Below are 22,507 nucleotides of genomic sequence, written 5' to 3'. Positions count from 1 at the left end.
CGAAGTGACGGGGGCAATGTGCGCGCCCGCGCGCGCCTCATCTTCAAAGCAATCTGCGATGTTTGCCGAGTGCGTGTAGTGCCAGTAGCTTCGTACGCGCTGTGCTTTCGACGTTTCATTCCCGTTGAAGCGAGAGATACACGACAATTCGATCGCTGCTGCTGCCGTAACTCCTCACTTTAGTATTTTGCCAGCCAGTTTCCATGCTCATCCAGTGAGTTATATCCATGTTTACCTGTGCGCGCGTGACACCGTACTTGTTAATTTAGTTAATAAGCGAATGTTTACAAGTTTATACGGCCGGCAACACTACTCTCCTTACTTCGCATAACTATCTACTAATTTGCTATCGCAATTGGTGCTTCGCCTTCCCGGCGAAACTGCGACATTTCTTTCATTAAATTTTAAACTCACGTCACCATTAAACCCGCATCAGGGCAGGAACCAAACATTTGCTTTAAAACTGGATGGCAACCGCTTTCACTGTAGTTATACGCGTGAATCACACCTGTGATTATTGCGCTAAATCTGCAGAGACGACAAAGGTGTACTCGGAAACTATTGCTACCGCGTTCGCACACAAACTTGCCCTTGAGGTCTTTATACTTGCTATCAACTTTTCGCTGAGTCTCTTAGTCAGCGTTTTATTTTCTTGAACTTTTCTTGGTGCATCCTTTATAAAGAATTTACTGCGAAGCGAACATAACGCAAGTATTCAAAGAGACAGAGATAACGCTACCTGATCACATTACTTTTAGAACACACACGCCAAATGAATTTATATACATATATATCTTCTCTTGCTGATATGTGCCATGATTTGAGAAATTGTGGGTTACAGGCAAGAGTACTAGTTATGTTGTTTGCGAGGTGTTGGAAGCTTATTTTTCTGAACAGAAAGAGAATACCGCTAACCTTGTTCCTTCCTCCCCTTATTTTTACGTTGATTTGCGCTAAGTTGTCGTAGCTCTTCAATCAATCAGTCAATCAAAAGAATGTTTAATATTTACAATAAATATTGGGATGAATGTAGCGGAGGAGGTCCCATAGCACAAGGCTGCGAGGGGACCTCCTGTTTTCGGGTGCACGAAAAGAAGTGAGCAAGCAACAGTGATTATACATTGGCAACGACTAGTAAGCACAACTATTAAGCATAATTCACATACAACCAAACAACAAAACCGTAGTATCAGGACCATCAATCAACCTTCTGTTAAATACATGATTTGTTTTTTTTAAAAGTTAACAAAGGATACACACTGTTATAAACAGTTATCCAGGTTATTGCAAAATGCTACAGCTGCAAGTTGGACCATGTGTTTTCCATATTTACTGCGTACTTTTGGTAGCAAAAAGTCGGAGCAACACGGAAACCGGATTTGGAGCAAGATAAAAACACGGACGAAGTAGTTAACGTGCTCAGACACACCTGTTTACACCTTGGAGATGACCTTTTGGAGGCAAGGTCTTTTCAAATATAGTCAAAGTTTTTTTGCTGCCACGGCCTCTAGAGATCGCTGGGGCGCTCTCGGGACGGCCTAGTGCAACGGTCGCGGGTACTCGATCGGTCGGGCAAGAGCTTTGCTTGTAAGCCGTGAAATCTGTACAGGGCGTATCTTGGGTTAAACGACCCAGTATTTATTGGCAGTCTGATTGCGGAGACCTCTCTTTTCTGTGTCGGAGAGTCGGCCTACTGAAAGGTCAGAGGGTCAACTTGCTTAAAAGGGGCAGCAACTGACAACTAGGGAAGAGGAAACTAAGCCTGTAATATCACACACAAAAAAGGAGGGGACGGAAACGCGGAAGAAAAGATGGTAACAGCTTTGTTGAACGATCGTACTCACCGCATTCATGAAGACCGCCATATAACCAATTAAATCTTCATTTTTGTCAAAGTAACCTTGGTGCTTCCTGTCGCTTATGATGTGAAGCTCTACTTGAAATACATCACCATTGGATGTCCGGCTGCTGATAGCTAAAACAACGGGTCAGATAAAACAGCCTCCTTGTAATTTAATGGTTTCTCGTGCATGTATATTACTGATCATTTTTAGATTCCATTTTGGTCAGAATAAAGGTAAGCAATTTATTTCCGAAGAGGTTCATGCGATCCTTCACAATTGTTTCTTTTTTTTGCAGATGGCATGCAAAAATGCTTTGATTTTGCAAAATGCGTTTTACGAGTCACGTGAGCGACAAGCTTGGGCCTGTTAATAAACTACATCTCTCAGATTGCACAGCTGCTTCATTGTTGCACGAGTATACTAATTGGTACGAGGAAGTTTATAATACTGACTATGTAGATCGCATGCTATATGTCAAAATTACTTTAGCAATTTCGTCAATATTTACAACCTACTACAACCAGCGCCTCGAACCATTTAGGAACATTTCACGCTGATGCGCATAATGGTACATGCACATCTTTGCTACAGCGGCTGCGGAGCTCAAACAGTCAATTTAATTATCTAACATGTCAAAGTACACTTACTGTTTTGTTTCAAGCTACTGTTGGAGCTCGGACCCTTCATCTCTGAAAAATGAGTAAGAAAAAGAGCACACAGCCATCGTATCGCACGAATACTTCTGGGTATGTGTGTCGAAGCGCAAGGCGACCTATACAGGGTGTCCAAACTATCATGCACCAGGATTTTAAAAATATTCAAATGCCACGTAACTGGACAGAGCCAAGGTAATGTTGTTTGGCGCTGCTTCGAGATACTCGGAATATTTTTGTAATCCGCCGAATTACCTGATTAGTGTTACCTCATCAATAAAGTTCTCAAATATTATAATTGGGTGAAAAGTGTCAGTGAGAAAGTTGTACAGCAACATGAGAAACTCACGATACAGCTTTCTGTTGCTCAATACTTGCAACATAAATGTGATATTAGAAAAACATTAGAGCGCTATAAAAACAAAGGACGTAGAAAAAGGAACGCATACACACGGACTCACTGCCAACTAATCCTGTGGGTTGTGAGTGAGCGCATGTGGTCTGTCTTCCTTTTCTACGTCCTGTGTGTTTATAGCGCTATGAGTTGTTTCTAAAGATGCATTATCAACTAGCCCACCTAATACGCGCAAATTGCGCACTACAGGGCGCTCGAGGCAAAAGAAGTGTTCTGAACCCAGAAGTGTTCTGGAATGCCACATTGGCATTGAATTCCGTGGGATATTATGCAACCAATTGCATAGCGTTATCATTGCACCGTCATGCTCGATAGTGACGCCGTCGATGCTTTCTTCGTTGTTTTCTACCAACCGCCTTATTCTGGCCGTATCCTCTTCTTTGATTATGTCCCACGCTTGAAGCTGACGATCATCATTGTCATGTGCGTCGTCATGACACCATTTCTAGGAGGTGTGCAGGCAGAATTGAACGCCAACATACCGCCTTCTTAAAAACAACTTTTATGCGAGGCGCATGTTGTCATCCTACAGTTTTGCCTGTACCTATGCAGAACTGCTTTTTCTGACCTGCGAAACGCATGCACACACACACCACCCCTCTCAGAGTCTGTGCGAAACACAAAATATTGCTGTAATTGCGCAATGCTGTTCCGGCGTGATTAACGCTTGAATATTTAAGTGCCCTTCAAGTAATAAAGAAAAAAGACGTGCGCGACAGCCGAGCGGTTAGCGTGCCCAACTACCAAAAGCACATTGTTGCAGTGACAGGTGTCCAAATGTTAGCGATGAAAGGTTGTGGACAAACAATTATGGTTCTCTGTCCATTGGTGATACCGAAGCTGGGAATAACGAGGCGGTTTGACGGCACAAGTACACCGATGACGAAAAATGATCATCGTCAGCGTAACGAAATGGCTGTACGGGCGTGCAAGGCAGGCACTGTTTCGTGTACTTAACTGCTGTCGTAGTAATTGAACGTTCGCAGGGAAGGGAAAGGAATCTTCCTAATCTCTGTAAGAGAGATGTGTGAGACTATGCCTTGCGAAATGCGGAACCATTTGCGAGGATTTCCATTAATTGTACCAAAGTATATCTCGATCCTCACTCAGACAGTGATCAGTCAACTTACCCATATTGATGAACCTTTCCTCTGTCTCCTTCACTTCATATATCTTATGCAGAATTTGGCCTTGGAAGGAACGCTCTCCTTCTGGTACAGGTTTGATCCTCAGTTTGTGGTTTATAATGCCCTCCTGTAAGAGCAGGGCAAGTGCAGTTATGTAAAGAATCTAAAGACGTGATAATTGTCCTAACGATTTACATCGCAATGACTGCGCTTTCCCGCAATAAAGAATGAGCACGGCCTTTGGGCGGTATCATGATTTGCCACAATGAAATGACTTAAACATTTTAGCAAACTCTGTCAAAATGCCAGCACTAGATACAGAATTTATCTGAACCTCCATGAGCACCTTCAGCCTACTTTTTCTTGGTTGAAGCGTAATAAAGCTTTGCATGATCTGCCACGATAACACTCTTTTAACGCTGCCACGTTCTCAAAGTACTATGCTCCTTTGACAAAAATTCGCTATCAGACTAGAAAAGATGTTTTCACTTCACCAATTCAAAGTTTCTCATCCCTTACTTGGGCTCTCTCGTCATGAGTTCCTGTTTATGTAAATTTTCTCATACTACTAAGTGTCATGTCGCTTATCATGTCGTACATTTAACTACGCACGTTCTTTCATGCCACGCACCGTAACTGATTGGAATGCTCTGCCTCCACGTGTTGCTACTGCCACTGATTCCGACAAGTTTTGCAACCTGTTGTCTGCCTCAAGTACTGCTTAATATGATGCATATATTATCTCATGTTTGAACTGTTTCTTTTTACTTTATATTTCTTATAATGTAGATCTTGTGCTGTTTGGAAGATGTATAATTGGTATAATTTTTGACTACTGCTTTGTTTATGTCATTGGTGCTTTTCTTTTTCTTTGTGCTTATCGGAATTAACGGTATTTGATACTTATATTCCAATTTCTCATGATGTGTGCTTAATTTCTTTGCAAAGAACTTATGGTGTATTGTATTTTGTTATCACATGCCTGTATCTCCATCTATGCAATACCCTCAACCGTGAGGGCCTTTAGGGGTATTTTGTTTAAATAAAATAAAAATTAATACACTTGCATTGTGTCATCATTTGGGACCATGGTTTCTTTTGCTGTCCCATTCTCTTCTGCATAAATTTCTCAAACTCCAATTAAATTTAGGCTCGTGAAGAATGCCCCACTTTGAGCCGCTCTGCTTCATGGCTTTTGAAAATTGAAAGCATGACTATCCATTGGTTTATTTTACTTGCCCGTTTTGCGTGTTATTTCCGCTGTGAGTGTTCGTATTTTCGCATGTTGTCGCCTTTTCCAGACGCCGTGCTTACATGCGAACTAAGCCTATCAGCTCGAGCCCGATCCGCCGGGGTAGCTTAGTAGCTGTGGCGAGGAATGGTTGAGCTCGAGATGGCGGACTTGATCTTTAGGCCGCGGCGGCTGCATTTTACTGGGGCGACATGCAATAACGCCCGTGTACCTATTGTTTGAGTGTATGTTAAACAACCCCAGTTGGCCAAATGAGCGTGAAGTTGCACTCGGTGTATTTCCCCGTATTTCGTTGCCGCGCTGTCTTTACTTTTGTTAATCTAGCTACTAGCACGCACATTTTACAAAAAAGAACTTACGACTTTCACTGTGTCGTCTCTTTGGTGAACCCGAACAGAGGACTGGTAGTGTGTGTCGTGGTACAAAGTTTCTTGGATAGCAGACGTTTCTACCTGAAAGGTGAATATATTGCCCCAATTTTACTTGAAATACCGTAATAATAAAAATGCAATTATTTATGCTTACCATATACTTTATTTAATGCACCGTTTCTCGAAATTTCCAGATGAAATATTGCGGCGCGTTTTTGATATAGCGCTAAAACTTTAACCATCATACCATTACCGTGGGATAAATTTTTCTATCAGATGTCAGCAGCCTGCTCTCCTACGAACGTTTCCAATGGTAGGGAACATTCTAGGTCAAAATATTTGTCACTTCTAAATCATTCGCGTGAGGTACAAAAGTTAGCTGGCTTCCTCATAGCTAAAGCATGTTCACAGCAAAAACGTGTCAAGGAGACCTGAAGGAGAAAACAATACCACAACTACGAAAGGATTCAGTGACATCACCCAAGCTAATTTCTTCTTCGCTGCCAAGTTAGAGTTATAAATAGGATTATGTAGTAGGCGGTGTGACGAAAGTCTGACAACTAGTCTATTGTATACTTAAGTCACAGTCAATGTCGTTATAAACATACTGAAGATATCGATCACTTAGAAGTATTGTACACTTACTTCCTCTAAATGGTTTACTTCTTCACTGGTTGTAACAAAGAGCAGCTTGTCCGCCAGTACAGAGCTTCTTTCAAGATGTAATGTGAACTTGTCATTGAGCCGAACAACCAAGTTTGTTTCGCTCGTTCTTTCTTGCAAAATAGTCGGATAGACAAACATATCTTTTTCTGTTATAAAAGAAACAACTTGGTTAGTCAATAGAAATTCACTTGAAACAAAAAAACTGCGTCATTCATGCTTAAGTGGTGACTGTGCCTTCATTTGTCAATCCTAATGAGATCGTAACAGCTGACAACGTCATTCGCCAACCTGCGCTCAACACTCTATCTAGGAGGTGGAGCGTTGATATCTTTATCAGAAAGCCAGAAATATATTCCGTATTCTGTCTTCATGATGGCGTCAGTATGAAGTCATTCTCATAAGAATTTCAGCTTATTTTCTATATGTGCGTTCTCCATGCTGCAAAATACATTGGCGCATAAATAAGAAGAAAAAAAGGAACGCAGAATAAAGAGGACCAGGGCAAGGTAGACAACACGATGAGCACTGCTCGAGTAGTTTTATTGCCTTCGCCATTTGTTGTTGCTCGTTTTTTTTTCTTATTCATAAACTCGTGTCCAACTCCCCCGACTGCCTACTCTGCCATTTAACGCAGTTGTCACCTTATTTTTTGTATGTTTCAGAAACTAATTTCACGGGCTTTTTTCGCAAACATTATGGCTTACTTATGGTTTACTACTTATGGTTTTTCGCAAAAATTATGGTTTACTACTGCTGCAGTAAATGATAAGCTAAGTGTCGTATCACACATAACTTCACATGGGGGCCTCCTTGCCTTTGCACTTTTTCACATTTAGATGCTTTTGCACTGCGCCTTTCTCAAGCACGTGCTGCTTCAACGAACGATAGTCGATTCTGATGACCACACAGCAGACGAGCGGTTCCCACAAGTAAATTTGTCTTGTTCGGTTCCAAAGTTGGACTGTGGCTCATAACCTCTTTGTCTATTGGCTTTCGTTTCTTTGATTAGTTCTTGAGTGCCATAGGCAAATGGCATTGTAGCTCTTCTGTTTATCAGCGACGCTTTGCGAAACAGTTTAAAAGATCTTTCTCGCAATATTTAGCCCCTTGTATCTAGTGTGCCGTGATCGCCAAACAGTGACAGCCATGAGCATCAACGCAACATTACTGCAATGCAGTCAGAAAAACAAAAAAAAACCGTCCACGATTTCTTTTCATAAAGATAAAATTGTATCGTATGAAAGGAACTGGGGTAACGTTGAATTCACATACGGATACGATAGGCGCAGTCAATTCACGCAAAGGGCAAGAAGAAACAATTTAATAAATACGCAGAAACACAAAATTTAATGGAGGAGGATGATAAGCCATCTCATTGTCTCTAAAATCAGTATTTAGTAGGAAAACGCAACATAGGTGCTGTGAACTAATAGCAGCTGCACATAGTTAAAGACTATGGGGGAATATACTCATCCATGGAAGCGTGAAATTACCTGCGTTGCTGTAGAGTAGGAATTGCAGTAAGATTATAAAAATTGCCATTTTTCACTTGTACTTGGTCGCCGTGCTCAATCTTTCGATGCTGGTACTCTGCGGGTGCGCAACTGCCACACTTGATTTTATGCAGTTGGCTCCAGAAGTGAACTTTTTTATCATGACATCTTCTTGCACTTTCTTATGGCTAGTTGGAGAGATGTCTCCACCTCGGTTTTATTATGGCCCCATCGCTATCAGCCGTCAACGTGGAATGGTGGCGACGGGCAGTTTGACGGTGCACTCTGAACGCGAAAGAGAATAAAATGCCGGCCAGACATCAGGCCGCAACATTCACTCAGCTTTTTTTACAGACAACTAAGCGACAAGACAATGCGCTGATATTTCTTGTCTGTGTAGATTTGTAAACAGTTGTCCTGGTGTTTATCCTCTGATCGGCTTTTCTCGCCACTTTTCACTGAGCCTAACATTACTCAGCAACATTCGGGCAGCGACTTCAATGTCGCGCTGATAACAACAGCTGGCCGCCCTCAGTCTTCTCCCCTGCAAGACAAAGTACCTGCACCGCATTCAATGACTTAAAAAATTGAATCGCTCTGCTACTCTCCGAGTTCTGTTTATCGCAATTCATAGCACTGCAAACTTTTCCGCACTGTCCAACTACTATTATGCTCCTTATAATTGATCCTTCGTTCCCATCCTATGCCCACTTTTCCCTTTACCTATTCAGAATGCAGATTTCGCACTGCTCTTTACATAACTATCCACAGCATAATTGAAAGTTAGGATGAGTAAGCCTATTGAACCTTCTTCCTGGCAGTAAAGCCAGCCCGCGTGTGGTGGCGCCTTTGGCCTCAACAACAAGAGGAAGAAATAATCTTTACGGCATCAATGCATATAATTCCCATTTTGCGCTTCAACGGCGAGTTTGTGCATTGAGATCTAGCCCGCTTTTTATTTTGGCAAGCCACTGGCGCGCTCGTGGGGTTGTATCACTGAAAGGAAGGTAATCGTAACACCTCCTTACAATAAAATTGTTTATTCAAAATATCGCTTTTTTTACCCGCCGTGAATGCCTAGTGGCTACGGTGTTGGGCTGCTAAGCACGAGGTCCTGGGATCGAATCCCGGTCACAGCGACCGCATTTCGATGGGGGCGAAATGCGAAAACACCCCTGTACTTAAATTTCGGTGCACGTTAAAGACCCCCAGGAGGTCCAGCGTCCTCCACTACGGCGTGCCTCATAATCGGATCGCGGTTTCGGCACGTAAAAACCCATAATTCTTAATATATCGCTTTATTTCGTTGTTCTTGCTCTTAACGACGTGCAGTGCATGTGTCTAATGCCGGATTATTTGAAGTGCAGGAGCACCACACACCGCCTAATACGAAATTCTGAAAGGGGAATTTACACGGAACCGCTTAGTGCAGCATACAGGCTGAGCCTTTGCGTTTCATAGTACCAGCCTGCATAGGCGATTAACGCTGAGAAGGTGACTCCGCCGCGTGGCGCCAGTTGTTTGGGACTTACAGAATCACGTGTTGATGACCGACAGGCCAGACAGCTGTTCATGGGCGTGAGAAGAATTTCGCCACTGCCCTGTCGCCACTATCGCGTCTCAATAGACGCTTTACAAACTACTGGGCTGCTGTGGTGTAGATCCTGCATTACTGCTGCTTTATTAAAGTCCATCCTCTTTAGCAAAGTACCGCTCCTGATACTGTCATTTTTCTGTACCGATAACAATGTTTCACTGGTTTACTACAAGTCCAAAAGGGGGTTTAGCCTGCGTAATGAATTGGTAGACCCCGCCCTTTCTACATTTGCGTACGCAGGCACCTCCCAATAGGAGCAGTATAATGTGATGAGATAAGGTGCGCTTATATATAGTACTCGTATGAGTGAGGGTTATTCTGTAGAATAAGCGTAGAATGGTGGGTGCAGAAGTTTGGGGGGGTTGGGGCCCCACGTGTCGTTGTAGTCTACGGTCTTGCTTCGCGTTCTGTCTATTTTGTTGGAATGTAGCTCTGTTTAGCAGAATAACTTTTATGAGCTCTTCGATTATTAGCATCGGAGAACTCATGCGCTGTTACGTTTCCTGGTAATTCTGTTTCGCCTATAGCAGCCATCGAACACAAAACGCTCTTGAGTTGTACTAGCGTTAGTCCTAATGGGGTGGCAATTCTTACGCCAGACGTTCAGTGTTTGTCAAAGCTCCTTGTCCTTACATAATTTACTACAGTTCTTCCCAGCTTACAACTCTTGTTGTAAACTCCGTATACTTTGCACAGTTTTTCCGCATGCAGATGTCTGGCGTTCTCATTAAACTTAGAGAGAACCTCTTATGCCGGTGAAGCTTTTCTCATATTATAGTGTGTACTTCAAGGTGCACGCTCCACGACTCTTCGACAAAATAGACGGTCAGCCTTTTAAATAACTAAGCTAACCTTATAAATAAACTGTGCTGAAGTTTCGCTCTACACAAATGAGGCTTGCCAAACCCCTAAAAAGATCCCGTGTTCGTATACCCTATTTGAGCTCTAAATCTGCCCTAGAAAGGGCCGTGCAAGAGTCCATTTTCTTGTTTCATATATTTAATCTACGTGTAGCGTCTCATCAACTCTCTTGTGTCAAGAAGCACTAACCTACGTCAACGGAATCAAACGTCAACTGCGGTGGGTTTTCTTGAAATTTACAGGCAGAATACGATGGTAGGCACACTGGTAAAACGACGCTGTTGTGTCAGAAGGCGAAATGGCTTGCTATGGAAAAGAATTAGTTGAATAATATGGTTGTCACCCATGCAGGGTTCTCGTATCTGTTATTACAGCGCGCACGACCAGCTCCTTAGCCTTCGTGCGAAATAAGCATAGACTTTGGCCGTTGGCTTCTTTTTCCTACTACAAGTATGCTAGTCGTCCCACTTCAGAGGTTCTCTGCAACCTGCACGCTGCTGTCTATAAAATACGGCCTTCGCAAAACCAGGTGCAGCACCTTTTGCATCAAGCCTCTGCACCTAAGAGCCCGTGTCGCACTAAATCGACTAATTACAGCACAAATATACGGGGTGTCCCACGCCAATTTAGGCAAACTTTAAAGATATTCAAATGCGACGAGACTGAAAAGAACCAATGTAGTGTTGTTTGCCGTAGCTTGGAAATACTCAGATAATTCTTTCATTCCCCTTAATTACATAATTAGACTTAATTAATGATTCAACTTCTCAAATATTACAATTAGATGAAAAGTGTCAATGAGAAAATTGTAGAGCAACAGGAAAAACAGCTGATACAGCTTTCTGTTTCTCAATACGTGCTACATAAAAGTGTTTTTCCGAGTGCGAAAGAAGTCCGTGAATGCGCGCAAAGTGCCTCGAGCAGCCAATCGCGCGGCAGCTTTGCGTGCATTCGCAGGCTTCTTTCACGCTCCGAAAAACACTTTTATGCAGCACGTAATGAGCAACGTAAAGCTGTATCGGGAGTTTTTCGTGTTGCCCTACAATTTTCACATTGACACTTTTTATCTGATCGTCCTATTTGACAAGTTGAATAATTAATTAAGACTAATTATGTAATTAGGCGGAATGAAAACATAATCTGAGTATCTCCGAGCGACGGCAAACAACATTATCTTGGTTAAGTCCAGCGACGTGGCATTCGCATATTTTTAAATTTTGGATAAATTTACGTGGGACACCCTATATGCATTTATTTGTGGTCTTACGTTTAACATCGACACGCCTACACAAGTTCGAATAAGTACATTCACTGTAGCGCACTTATAAGCACTTAGTCCATTGAGATATTTTCCGTTGGACACTCAACAGGTCCAAGAGTCATTTGCACACGCCACTCGAGAGAGGGAGCGCCAGACCAAGCGAGAAACCTGGAGACGCTTCGTCTGTGGTTCTTTCTCCCAAGTTTCACAAGTGAGCGATGATTCTGCAGCATCACGCAAAATTCACATGAGCAGCTTCTAGCTTGCTAGTAAGGGAAATGTTGACTGTCAGCCCACGTACGTCTTCCGAGCTAGTTGCACACAATATTGATCAGTGATCTTCTTGGATAAAATATACACAAAAAATATCCCCCAAAATTTGAAATAATAAAGATGTATCACTAAAATTTTAAATTCGCTCAAAATATTCTTTCTAATCTTCGTTTAAAATTTATTTCATGTTATGAAAATCAGTCCAGTCATTTAGCAATCATATTACGCTATTTAAGTGCGCATGGCCTCATCGAGAGGCTCCATTAAAAACTGTGGCCATTTAGTAAGCATATATATCTACTGATAATTTCTAATTGACTCGAAAGCTTGCTGTGATCACCTACTTCATTAGAAAATATTCAGTAGATTCAAGCTGTTAAGCCTTGTTTCAGACTAACAGGCAACTCTGCGTGTATTGACATATACGCGCTAAAGAAATACATTTAAGAAATCATTATCAGTGATAAATAACCATAAAGAAATAAGTGAGTACCAGTGGAGTTTTCGTACTTTATTGTTTATAGAATCAAAGTTTAGGTAGCTATATTCAAGATATATAACAGGAACTGAAGTGGCAATGGTGTCCCAATTATCACCATTCATGCACTCCACATGCTCCTCTCTTGCACGTCTGAAAAAGAACGTAAAGCTTTAGTGCCTTGAGGTGGAGCTTGTGTGACGCCACTTCTTCATTTCCTCATGGGCATATTTTCCAGACATTACTAATTCTCAAGCATTTTGTGATCTTGTACACAAAACAGGAGCTGAAACGCCACCTTTCGCGACTGTCTAATCGTGCCGGTAGCGAAGCTTATTTATTCACAAATAAAGAGATTGTTTTTCTACCTGAGAAATATTCCTCGGGTTGGGCTATTTGTTTCTAGAAGTCGAGCTTTTTTTCCAAACACTTTGGTAAAGAAATCTATGGGAGACAACTGTAATCGAACTTTTCACAGGTAATGACGATTTCAGCAGAGCCCATTCGCGTTAAACTTACAATGGCTGTGCTTTGTACCAATACTTCGCTTTCAATTCTTTTAAACACTGCAAGTCCAAAGCCCATGATCGTAGTTCGATATCTAGTATTAACCACAACATATCGAGACAGTGTAGATGGAACTCACTCGTGCCACTGGCCCGATTGTTCTGGCAGTGACAAATCTAGTTCATTTTTTAGGAAGCAGTCACAAAGAAGCCCGAACGCAAGAGAGGCAATAAACGACGACTGTCCGACCAAACGACCAAACGTCAAATATAATTAAAACACGAAAAATATCGGTGCGGGGAATAAGAAGGTAGCGTCAATTCTTCAATCATAGACATACATTTTTACTCTCGGAAATCGCGGTTCAAGCATGGCAGTTCTCCATGGAAGTTAATAGAAATGCTGGTACACGCAGATACTGTCGCTATTACTGATCTCTCATGACTCTCAGGAAACGCGCCTTTCTACTAGTGTCTGGAAAGAACTTCGGTTCAAACAAAGTTGCGAATGCGATTCAACTCACGACATGGTAAGGCACGGTCAGACGGTGGTGCGCCAGTGAACAACGGTTTGTGCTCATCCAATACTTAACTGAGGTAATAGCTTGTCTGCTCTAGATAAAAGCTTTCTCAAGGTAATTTCTACGGCATTCTGCAAGCCACTTAGTCTGTGGTTTGGTAAGCGCTTCTCATCGCTCTCGTGTTCGTCTTTTTCCGCCCGATGTCTAAAACCGTAAATCATTGCCAATTCGCCCAGTTTTCTGTCATTTAGCGCAGAACGAGAATTCTGAGAAGGCCACTGCGGGCTCTCTGGTACTTTGCTGGCATCGCCAGACACATTGTTTCAGTGTTGTTGAATAAATGCGTGAACTTATATAAGTGACTCGTTGTCTCTTTATGGAAATGTCAAATCTCGGAGTTGTAGTTACGTTTTGGTTAAAAAAGAAGGTAGGCTCCGCTCGGTATAGCAGAGTGAACGAGGTCATCCAAGTGTCGAAGACTGATTTGTGCTAGTTACCGCAATATCCAATACGGTGTACTAGAAGCATGCTTTAGAGATACTCACCTTTCCCTTCGTACAAGCCATGTGTTCTAGTATAGCAGCACCCCAGCAAGTTCTCATATTGCCTTTCCAATAGCAGCACTGCATTTTGCACTTCTTGGCTTGGTCCGCAGGCTGTAAGTGAAAGCATAGGAGGAATCAGTGAATGCCTGCTGAATGACCAAGATAGCGCAACAATGTTAGTTCTTCGGTGGCTATGTACCCGATCACAAGCATGAAATGCCATGTCACATATCACCGCCAGAGAACTGAAGGACGCAAGAAAACCGTGATTACCATTGGTGAGCACGAGTCCCGTCTTGACTGACAGCACCATTACCACAGCGATGCTTACCGTATCCGCTTCCGCGCGCAATAGAAATGATCAACTAACCTTCAGCGTTGTGCTCTGCAGGATGATGCTCTCGACTGCAATCTGCTACGTCAGGACAAGCCTGTTTCCTTTGCGCAGTGAAATACGTGTAAAATGTGAGATTCTATTACGCGTCAGCTAAAGATTCCACATAGGCAACAGGTTTGACACCCCCGGATGTAGTAATCGGTGAAATTCGTTGGGGGCTGGCTCTGTTGATCGTCTTCTCACCTATGGACTACGAAACTAGCTACAAAGCACTACTTTTTCTCCCAAGAGCCCTGTAATACTAAAGGCGTTATTTCTTTGCACTACATGTGGGAGTTATTTCCGAAGAAATTTAAGGATATTTGAGTAAACCCGAACTGCACGATTTTCCAGTCATACAAAATAATAGTCACATTATTTTTCCGAGAATGCACTGTGATATAGTGTTGGACATCCAACTCAGAAACACATTTTAATGCAAATCTTCTTTAAGAAGAAGTTACGTTTATTCACTGACAAATGTTTTAATTATTGCTCAACGTGTTTCTCATTGCTGCAGTACACTCTAAAAAGAGTTGCACCATTTGGGGTGTATGTTTATCACACAACAATAATCTTCATCTGTCTTCTCGCATTTCCTTTCTTTAAGGCTGCGAGCCCAGAACTTCCAAGTCACGAACGGCATGCGCGTTATCAGCATGAGAGAGCATTCTCGACAGGCCAGTGGTGAGCGCAGCGATGAAGAGAGATGATGATTATCGTTGTGTGGCAAATAAACACCCCAAAAGGTGAAACTGTTTTAGAATGTAGTAAACAGGCCTCTGGAGTTCACGAGACTCCGAATACTTGTGAAACGTTGTCTCATTATCAACATAGTGATGTCACACTTGCCGAACGCCAGTGTGGTTTGTTGTCGCGAACAATACAAACAAACGGATATTCACGCTTGATAAAGTGGTGGTTCCAGCTCACCTTCATTGGGAAGACCTTCAGTCCCTTGCCTTTGTCACCGACCACCTTCCTGCAATAGTACTTCTCTCGCACTGTCTGTCCTGGGTATTCCTTGTGGTTTTCCATCAAGTTTGTGCTCGTGAGCAAGCTTTTGCACGCTTTCGTTAGCCTCCTGCGTGGACCAGACGTTAAATGCATACATTGTAGTGTAGTGCTTATCGAAAATTCACCGACCATTACGAGAGAGCTGTTCATTGAAATTTAAGTGGCTATCACTGCTCTAGGCTTCGTGGAGTGTTATATGTGTAATTAGAAAGGTTAAGAGACAGAGATAAACTATGCAGATTAGCCGCTGGGTGGGTATCAATGCCATGAAAACAATTTTGCAGGCTGCTGGCTATCTACCATCAGTTTAGGTTTTCCACAGTTACCAGGTCGCGCGACGTGTCGGCATAAGGCAAAAGACTGCGTGCCTCACGTGAGCGTGTGAGTAACGAGAGCGTCAAGCCGACTGCACAGTGACGATGATGGGTTGACCGCGATCATGATAGAAGGACACGATGGCGATAGCAGGACAAATAATTTATTGTACTGTAGTGAGGAAATATTATAACTCGTTTAGGTAAAACATGGGCTGGTCTAGAATATGGTAAAAGATCACACAGCATGTCAAAGCGCTAGCTGCCACGAGTGAAGAATGCGAGAAACCTGCGCTCTCTATCTTTAATAAGCAACTTTTTGCTACGTAAAGTTACGCACGTGAGGCACCCCGGGATAAAGTTCACAATTATTCACGCATTTCACTGAGAGGACCGAAACTCAGCTAGACTAGAGGCTACTGTGAACTGCAAGTATGATAAAGAGAGCAGTTCACATTACAACATACAAAACACACTCTCGCAAAAACTAAGGGCAGTTGGCAGACGTGTTTTGGAAAGACAAATGCATCACGGCTTAGCTTATTATTGAAGTACTCATCTTTGATCTTATCTATAGGTTCACAGAGGTGAGAGCGGATCAAAAAGTAAGTTTTGAGACCTCGTTTAAAGTGCGTTCCCCGCTGATAAACGCTGAATAAAAGTGAACAGGTGTTGTGTCGCTATAACGGAAAGCTATTACAAACTTTTTATTTCAATTCTGCAACCAGCATTCCACGACTGGCCAAAAAATTTCGGGCCGCCCCACTTCACCTGTGTGTCACGTGACGTCGCGAAAACGGCGATGGTTTCCCATCTGATATGACGTGTACACACTGATTATGCATGAACATACCGAATAAGAGAAAAATAACTCTTTCTGATTCGGCGCCTTTTCGCCATTAGCCCTGTAATTCTAACTGACATTCACAGAAAATGATGGAGCAGGGCAGGTCACGTGAGACGTAGGTTAGATAGCCGGTGGAGCATTAGGGTTAGGGGATGGGATCCAAGAGAGGGGAAGCTAGGTCGAGTACGGCAGAAGACTAGGTGGGTGATTAAATTAAGAGATTTGAAGGTGCTGATTGGAATCGGTTAGTGCAGCACAGGGGTAATTGGAGATCGCAGGCAGAGGCATTCGTCCTGCAGCAAACACAAAATAGGTTGATGATGATGATGACTTCCTGGATGCACCCACTTCACCTGTCTCTCACGCAAGGTCACAAAACGCCGTTTGGAAAGCAAACAAAAGTGACCTCCTATAAACGAGGAGAACGTTTGATTGGACAGGTCAGAGCTGCACATCACTGCCCGATGCTTGCGTCCGCGGTTACGCAAATTGACGTCTGGTGATTGGAATAAAAATAGATTGGAATTTTTCACGTTATGGGCCCCCTGGAACTGATAACGGAATCTCGCGGTATTCATAATGCGGGCTTTTACGCCCGACTCAATATTATTAATAAAATTTTGGCGTTTTACGTGCCAGAACCACGATTTCATTTATGAGGCGAACTCCGGATTAGCATTGACTCCTTGGGGCTATTTAGCCTGCGCCTAAATCTAAGCGCGCGAGCATCTGTTTTGCGTCTGTGTGTGTGTGTGTGTGTGTGTGTGTGTGTGTGTGTGTGTGTGTGTGTGTGTGTGTGTGTGTGTGCGCGCGTGTGTGTGTGTGTGTGTGTGTGTGTGTGTGTGTGTGTGTGTGTGTGTGTGTGTGTGTGTGTGTGTGTGTGTGTGTGTGTGTGTGCGTGCGCGCGTGTGTGCGTGCGTGCGTGCGTGCGTGCGTGCGTGCGCGCGTGTGTGTGTGTGTGCGTGCGCGCGTGTGTGTGTGTGTGTGTGTGTGTGTGTGTGTGTGTGTGTGTGTGTGTGTGTGTGTGTGTGTGTGTGTGTGTGTGTGTGTGTGTGTGTGTGTGTGTGTGTGTGTGTGTGTGTGTGTGTGTGTGTGTGTGTGTGTGTGTGTGTGTGTGTGTGTGTGTGTGTGTGTGTGTGCGTGCGTGCGTGCGTGCGTGCGTGCGTGCGTGCGTGCGTGCGCGCGCGCGCGCGCGCGCGCGCGCGCGCGCGCGCGTGTGTGTGTGTGTGTGTGTGTGTGTGTGTGTGTGTGTGTGTGTGTGTGTGTGTGTGTGTGTGTGTGTGTGTGTGTGTGTGTGTGTGTGTGTGTGTGTGTGTGTGTGTGTGTGTGTGTGTGTGTGTGTGTGTGTGTGTGTGTGTGTGTGTGTGTGTGTGTGTGTGTGTGTGTGTGTGTGTGTGTGTGTGTGTGTGTGTGTGTGTGTGATTTAGGAAACATCGAAGTGCGGCAGCCGCGATCAAACTCGCAGCCTCGAGCTCAACAGCGCAATGCCATAGCAACCAAGCAACTGTGGAGGGTTGAGCCTGATTACGATCGAGTGCGATTGTACGCACTTGTGGAACCACCGAGCACAGCTAAGAGCACAGGGGGTTTTATTTGTACATCCCTTCACTTGATCGCAAATTGATCCATTGTTTCTAACTCCTCTTCCTCACCTTTTAAGCCGTACCCCACTACTCGCTAATGTCTAAAACCAGCGACGCGCCAAAAGAAGAAAAGTTTGCCGCACACTGAAGTATCGTCAAATCAAGCGCAAGTACAGGAATACGTCGCCATACTGTCGAATACAGTGACACCTACTTGCCCCGCAATGCTTTTACGGGCGTGAGACAGAGTGTTAGTGAGTGAGCGAAGGGTGTAAGTTGACGTGAGTATCAACATGAGTGAGCCCCTTTGAATTTTAGTGGAAGCGACCACGAACGTGCCTGAGATGGCGACTGTGGGTGGCGGTATGTATGTGAGTGAATGCCAGGATTGGATGCGAGAATGAGGGAACTGGTGGGGCTACCAGTAAGTGTGAAGTGAAGTTATTATAAGCATCAGTGAGTGCTGGTGAGTATAAATGAGCACGAGTAGGAACTTTAGCGAGTACTAACGCGTGCGAGTGCGTACATGGCCTGCGAAAATATTGGGGATAGAGGAACTGTTAGTGAATGCTCGACTATACTGTCGGGCTATGATAAAGGTTATGCTCAGAAAAACCCAGACCTATAGTTCAAGATGGTTGAAGCACTGCGGCTCACCCGTAGACTTTGCGGATGCTGTCTTCGGTGCATGGAGAAAGTCTGTATTTCTTTAGTCCTCCGTCCACATAACTCATGAGATAACCCTCATTCCATGGGCACCTCGGGGTAGTGTCATGATCTGATCCCATTCTGCACCGTAGAATGACGATTTAATTTGTATGCAAATTTTAGACCAATGGCGCACAAAATGCACTTACAGATGTCCCAACTCGTGTGCCATGGTATTGACTCCACTGTAAGCGGTTGCTTTGTCTTCACCGACACCGACCCCGTGCTTGCTGCATACCGCACCAATGAATGCGCGTCCTGAAAGAATAAAAATTATTGTATAGCCATATCACAGCGGAAATTTGTGATTTAAAATGCTTGCATTCGGATATACGCGCGTAGTTGTCGATTGTTAACGTTTGTATTTTTGCTGCTACGCTCTTGGTTCGGTGAAGTAAGGTCTGTATGACAAGGGTCTTTATGAAAAATGTCAAGCTTCTCCAAGCTTTCTCTAATTCGTTTGTCGAAAATTTGAGAAGTGTCTGGCAACTGATGTCATTATAAAGCATCGGGATTCAACAATTCATTGGTAGCCACTGAATGGATATATCGCCAACCGATTCCTTTATTCTCGCTGACTAATTAGTAAGCGGGTAGGATAGGCACATAAACGGCGATTCAGGCACTCTCCGTTTCTGCCAAAAGACATCGCGTCAGAGTGATGCTCGAAGATTTCGTGCGTGTAGTTGCCTAAGAAAAGCCTCATCCCATGGTCAGACTGTGGCTGCGGCGGGCTCTCTCTAGCATGTAAATATATTTGGACAGAGAGGCAAATAAGACGGACTGACAAAAAGGGTAGGCGAATATCAGGTCGATCTAACTTACACTGTCAGACGCTACATATATTAAAAGATAAACGAAGGTGATTGACGCGATAACGAAAGGAAATAAACTGTGTGAAAACTGCACGAATCGTGCGAAAACATTTAAAGCACGACAAACAATAATTTGCTTCAGCAGGAGCTTGTCATTCCTCACACGATGATGACGCGCTAAGACCTACCTTGTTCGTGAGCCCTGTGAGCGCACACACAAGCGCAAATTAGATTTTGTTCCCGAGAGGACATGCGCATTCAGCAAATAGATGTTTCGGTTCCTCATCAGGTTCTTGCGGTATATGGAGCTGCAGTACGCATAGCGAACCACGTGTGTAGGATAGCAAGGCGCCTTGAAATGGATCCCACGCGACCCGTCTTTTTTATTACGCTTTGAACCCGCATTTTTCATTAGTGTTGTCTAGTGTAACTAAATGCCCTGACATTATTTACCGTACGACCTGTGTTACCAGACGTATTGTGATGGGCTTCGGACCTTGCCGACCTTTATAAGTGGCCCTGGGACCAAGTGATCGCCGGCAGCTTTTGCAAGGCCAGGTATTCTTCCTAAAGTTTTTCACACCGCTCACATGTACTTTCCTTCAGTAGCGCCTGTGGTTGACGAACGGCTATTCATTCCACACTGTAATATTCAAGAGCGCTGCGTACGACGGATATATATTGCTGCCAGGAGAAATAAAACCTCTTCTTTGTGATTGCATCTCACTCCTCTGTGCAAGGAGAGCACCTCGTCGTGCTACAAAGTGGACAATAGCCTCTTGTAGCATAAGATTATCCTGAGACACCGGCATATATTGTCTCCAGATATGACTTTGAACTGTTTACTACACTTTCTCCTCGCGAAATGGATTCTCCTTACACGCTAGTTGTCTTGTACGTGCTAATGAGCAAATCTTGCTAGGCTACCCACATGGGCTTCTTACATTAAACGTAGAAGCGCTCGCAGAAGGAGATGACGTGTTTCTGGTCACCCTGTTTATTGCACTCGGTGCAACATGCAGAAGCAGCGTGCATGTCCTTAAACCGATATCCATGACGAACGTAGATTGTATTCTTACTCTGTGTATAGAAAAGTGAATTATGGACAGCTAAGTTTCTTTTACCACAGCGTTGGTGTAATGCCCGAATGAATTGAGAGTGTTGGTGATCTGCTGAACATTAGTCGCGGTTGGCTATCTTTAAAGTACCTAACTGGTAAGGACTCTTTTGTTGGGACGCCAACATGCGAGGCTCTCCACTCAAACATTTTGCTGATACCTTTCATGGCGGTTTCCTTATTGGCAGCCAGCGATACACGGTACGTTTAGAGGCACTCCGCGAGATAGTAGCGAAATGTTCAGTTAGTCTTCCCGGAAGAACAGCATACAGTGGACGTGGGTGCGTCGATAATTCTTTTCACATTCATGCTAGAAACTCAATTGAAGGACTCATGGTGACATATATTCATGACCGTCCTCCACCCCTTTCACCAAAAAAAAATAGAGTTCAAGTGGCGCAGTTGCCGAGCCAGTCTAAGAGACAAACTCTGCTTGGACCTGTCCCCACCCCACCACCAACACTTACCCGCTATGCCTTTCTCCACTCTTCCATTGTCCACCTTTATCAGATCCAGGCTGAAAGTATATTGTAACTCCAGTTATTTAAAAAGCTGTATTGGTATCATGGAATGAGCAGTTACAGAAAAATAAGAGTGATGCCGAAAACCTTCAGGAAATGATGTACCACTGTAAGTCCACTGGGTGATTATGTATTAGCGGTATTAATGAGGATTTATCGTTCTTTGTGCATTGCCTATTTGAGATTGCTTACTCTACTCATTGCTTTTTATTAGGTACTCATTATACATTCAACATGATAGTTTGAAAGTTACTTTTACTATTTGTATCAAGAAATTAAATAATGGTGATATTATAGTTCATTCATGTGTTCGTTTCAGTTTATGTATAGGTCTTACCGGATTCCTAAGCAAGTAAAGCTAAGGAAACGGTGTCGAGCAGGCCACCAGGTCGACAAGTCGATGAACGTGTGCGGTGTGCTTAGGACAACCTGAGGTGCGTATAACTTGTATAAGAAAAGCAAATAAGCGTCTATGTATGTAATGACGACAAACTGTACGGTAATGAAGTCTTTTGTTGAACGATGTCTCATTGAGCGCCGGCCACATGACTAGCAACGAGACGTCTTTCGCAGTCGTCTGAACCCTTAGAAGGGCGCTGTCTCTCCGCGCAGAAAGTGCTTGGACCACGCACGTGCCCCAACAAGCAGACATAAGCTCTAAAGACTGCACGAGAGTTTCGTGTAAACAGTGACTTGGTAAATTTTTTTCAGCAGTAGGTTATGCCTGTTTATGCTTCCACAACGCTCCCTACCAGTCCATGCTTGCGTTTTTCACGGTATTCGACTCGTGACCCTCTTTCTTCTCCTCCTCCCCTTCGCTTGCGCAGAGTAGCAGGCCAGATAATCCACTTTCCGGCCGATCTTTCTGCCTTTTCCAGTCAGTAAACTTCTTCAACTGATCTTCTTTTTTCTCCGTGATCCACGGACTTGCTCTGTTAATGCTTGGCTAGATTCTTATAGACGTCTGACAGTGCTTAGTATTTTCATTATCTTTTCCCAGCTATGATTATCACATGGCCAGCCCTATCGGTGGCCAAATTTGCCACATTTCAAATGTAATAAGAAGAACAGGAACCCAATTTAAGCCTTTATATCATTGCGATGGCAAATATATGGACACTCCAGGCACATTTCAGCCATCGTCGCTGACATCGGAGTCCATGTCGTGGTGATGTTTCGTATAAAGTCCGAATGCGATCAAATTGACGAAGTGCGGCGCCGTATGCTGTATGTGCGAATGAAAGCTTGCGAGGGGGAGCCGACGATGGTGGCTAAATCTCTACGCGCCCGAGGTAGGACAGCAGGCAGGTAGCGCGCTGTTTTCCGTCGCGCGGTAAGGCACCGGG

The 22,507-nt window shown here is 43.8% G+C and overlaps 2 protein-coding genes across 4 annotated transcripts in view; both read right to left on the bottom strand.

Annotated features, from left to right (window-relative positions):
- LOC129388120 (venom metalloproteinase antarease TserMP_A-like) overlaps window positions 1-8,081 on the bottom strand; it is a 45,204-nt gene extending 37,123 nt beyond the window's left edge. For 2 of the 3 annotated variants that reach the window (XM_055078219.2, XM_055078220.2), the window contains exons 1-6: window positions 7,822-8,070; window positions 6,308-6,474; window positions 5,651-5,743; window positions 4,043-4,166; window positions 2,492-2,533; window positions 1,845-1,975 (exon numbers count right to left, since the gene is read on the bottom strand). In XM_055078219.2, the coding sequence (XP_054934194.1) occupies window positions 1,845-1,975; window positions 2,492-2,533; window positions 4,043-4,166; window positions 5,651-5,743; window positions 6,308-6,474; window positions 7,822-7,870 (606 nt within the window). In that variant the 5' untranslated portion in view covers window positions 7,871-8,070. Of the gene's footprint in view, window positions 1-1,844; window positions 1,976-2,491; window positions 2,534-4,042; window positions 4,167-5,650; window positions 5,744-6,307; window positions 6,475-7,821 lie in introns of all 3 variants that reach the window. The other variant, XM_055078221.2, reaches the window with a different exon arrangement.
- Window positions 8,082-12,309: 4,228 nt separating this feature from the next.
- LOC126545103 (venom metalloproteinase antarease TserMP_A-like) overlaps window positions 12,310-22,507 on the bottom strand; it is a 33,628-nt gene continuing 23,430 nt past the window's right edge. Inside the window, exons 9-14 of the mRNA XM_050192825.3 lie at window positions 21,108-21,157; window positions 18,858-18,966; window positions 18,658-18,789; window positions 15,173-15,323; window positions 13,864-13,974; window positions 12,310-12,444 (exon numbers count right to left, since the gene is read on the bottom strand). Coding sequence (XP_050048782.1) covers window positions 12,406-12,444; window positions 13,864-13,974; window positions 15,173-15,323; window positions 18,658-18,789; window positions 18,858-18,966; window positions 21,108-21,157 — 592 coding nt within the window. The 3' untranslated portion in view covers window positions 12,310-12,405. The remainder of the gene's footprint in view (window positions 12,445-13,863; window positions 13,975-15,172; window positions 15,324-18,657; window positions 18,790-18,857; window positions 18,967-21,107; window positions 21,158-22,507) is intronic.

The sequence above is a fragment of the Dermacentor andersoni genome, chromosome 10 (genome assembly GCF_023375885.2).
Source record: "Dermacentor andersoni chromosome 10, qqDerAnde1_hic_scaffold, whole genome shotgun sequence".
Classification (NCBI taxonomy): domain Eukaryota; kingdom Metazoa; phylum Arthropoda; class Arachnida; order Ixodida; family Ixodidae; genus Dermacentor; species Dermacentor andersoni.
This window is presented reverse-complemented; position numbering and strand designations above follow the sequence as displayed.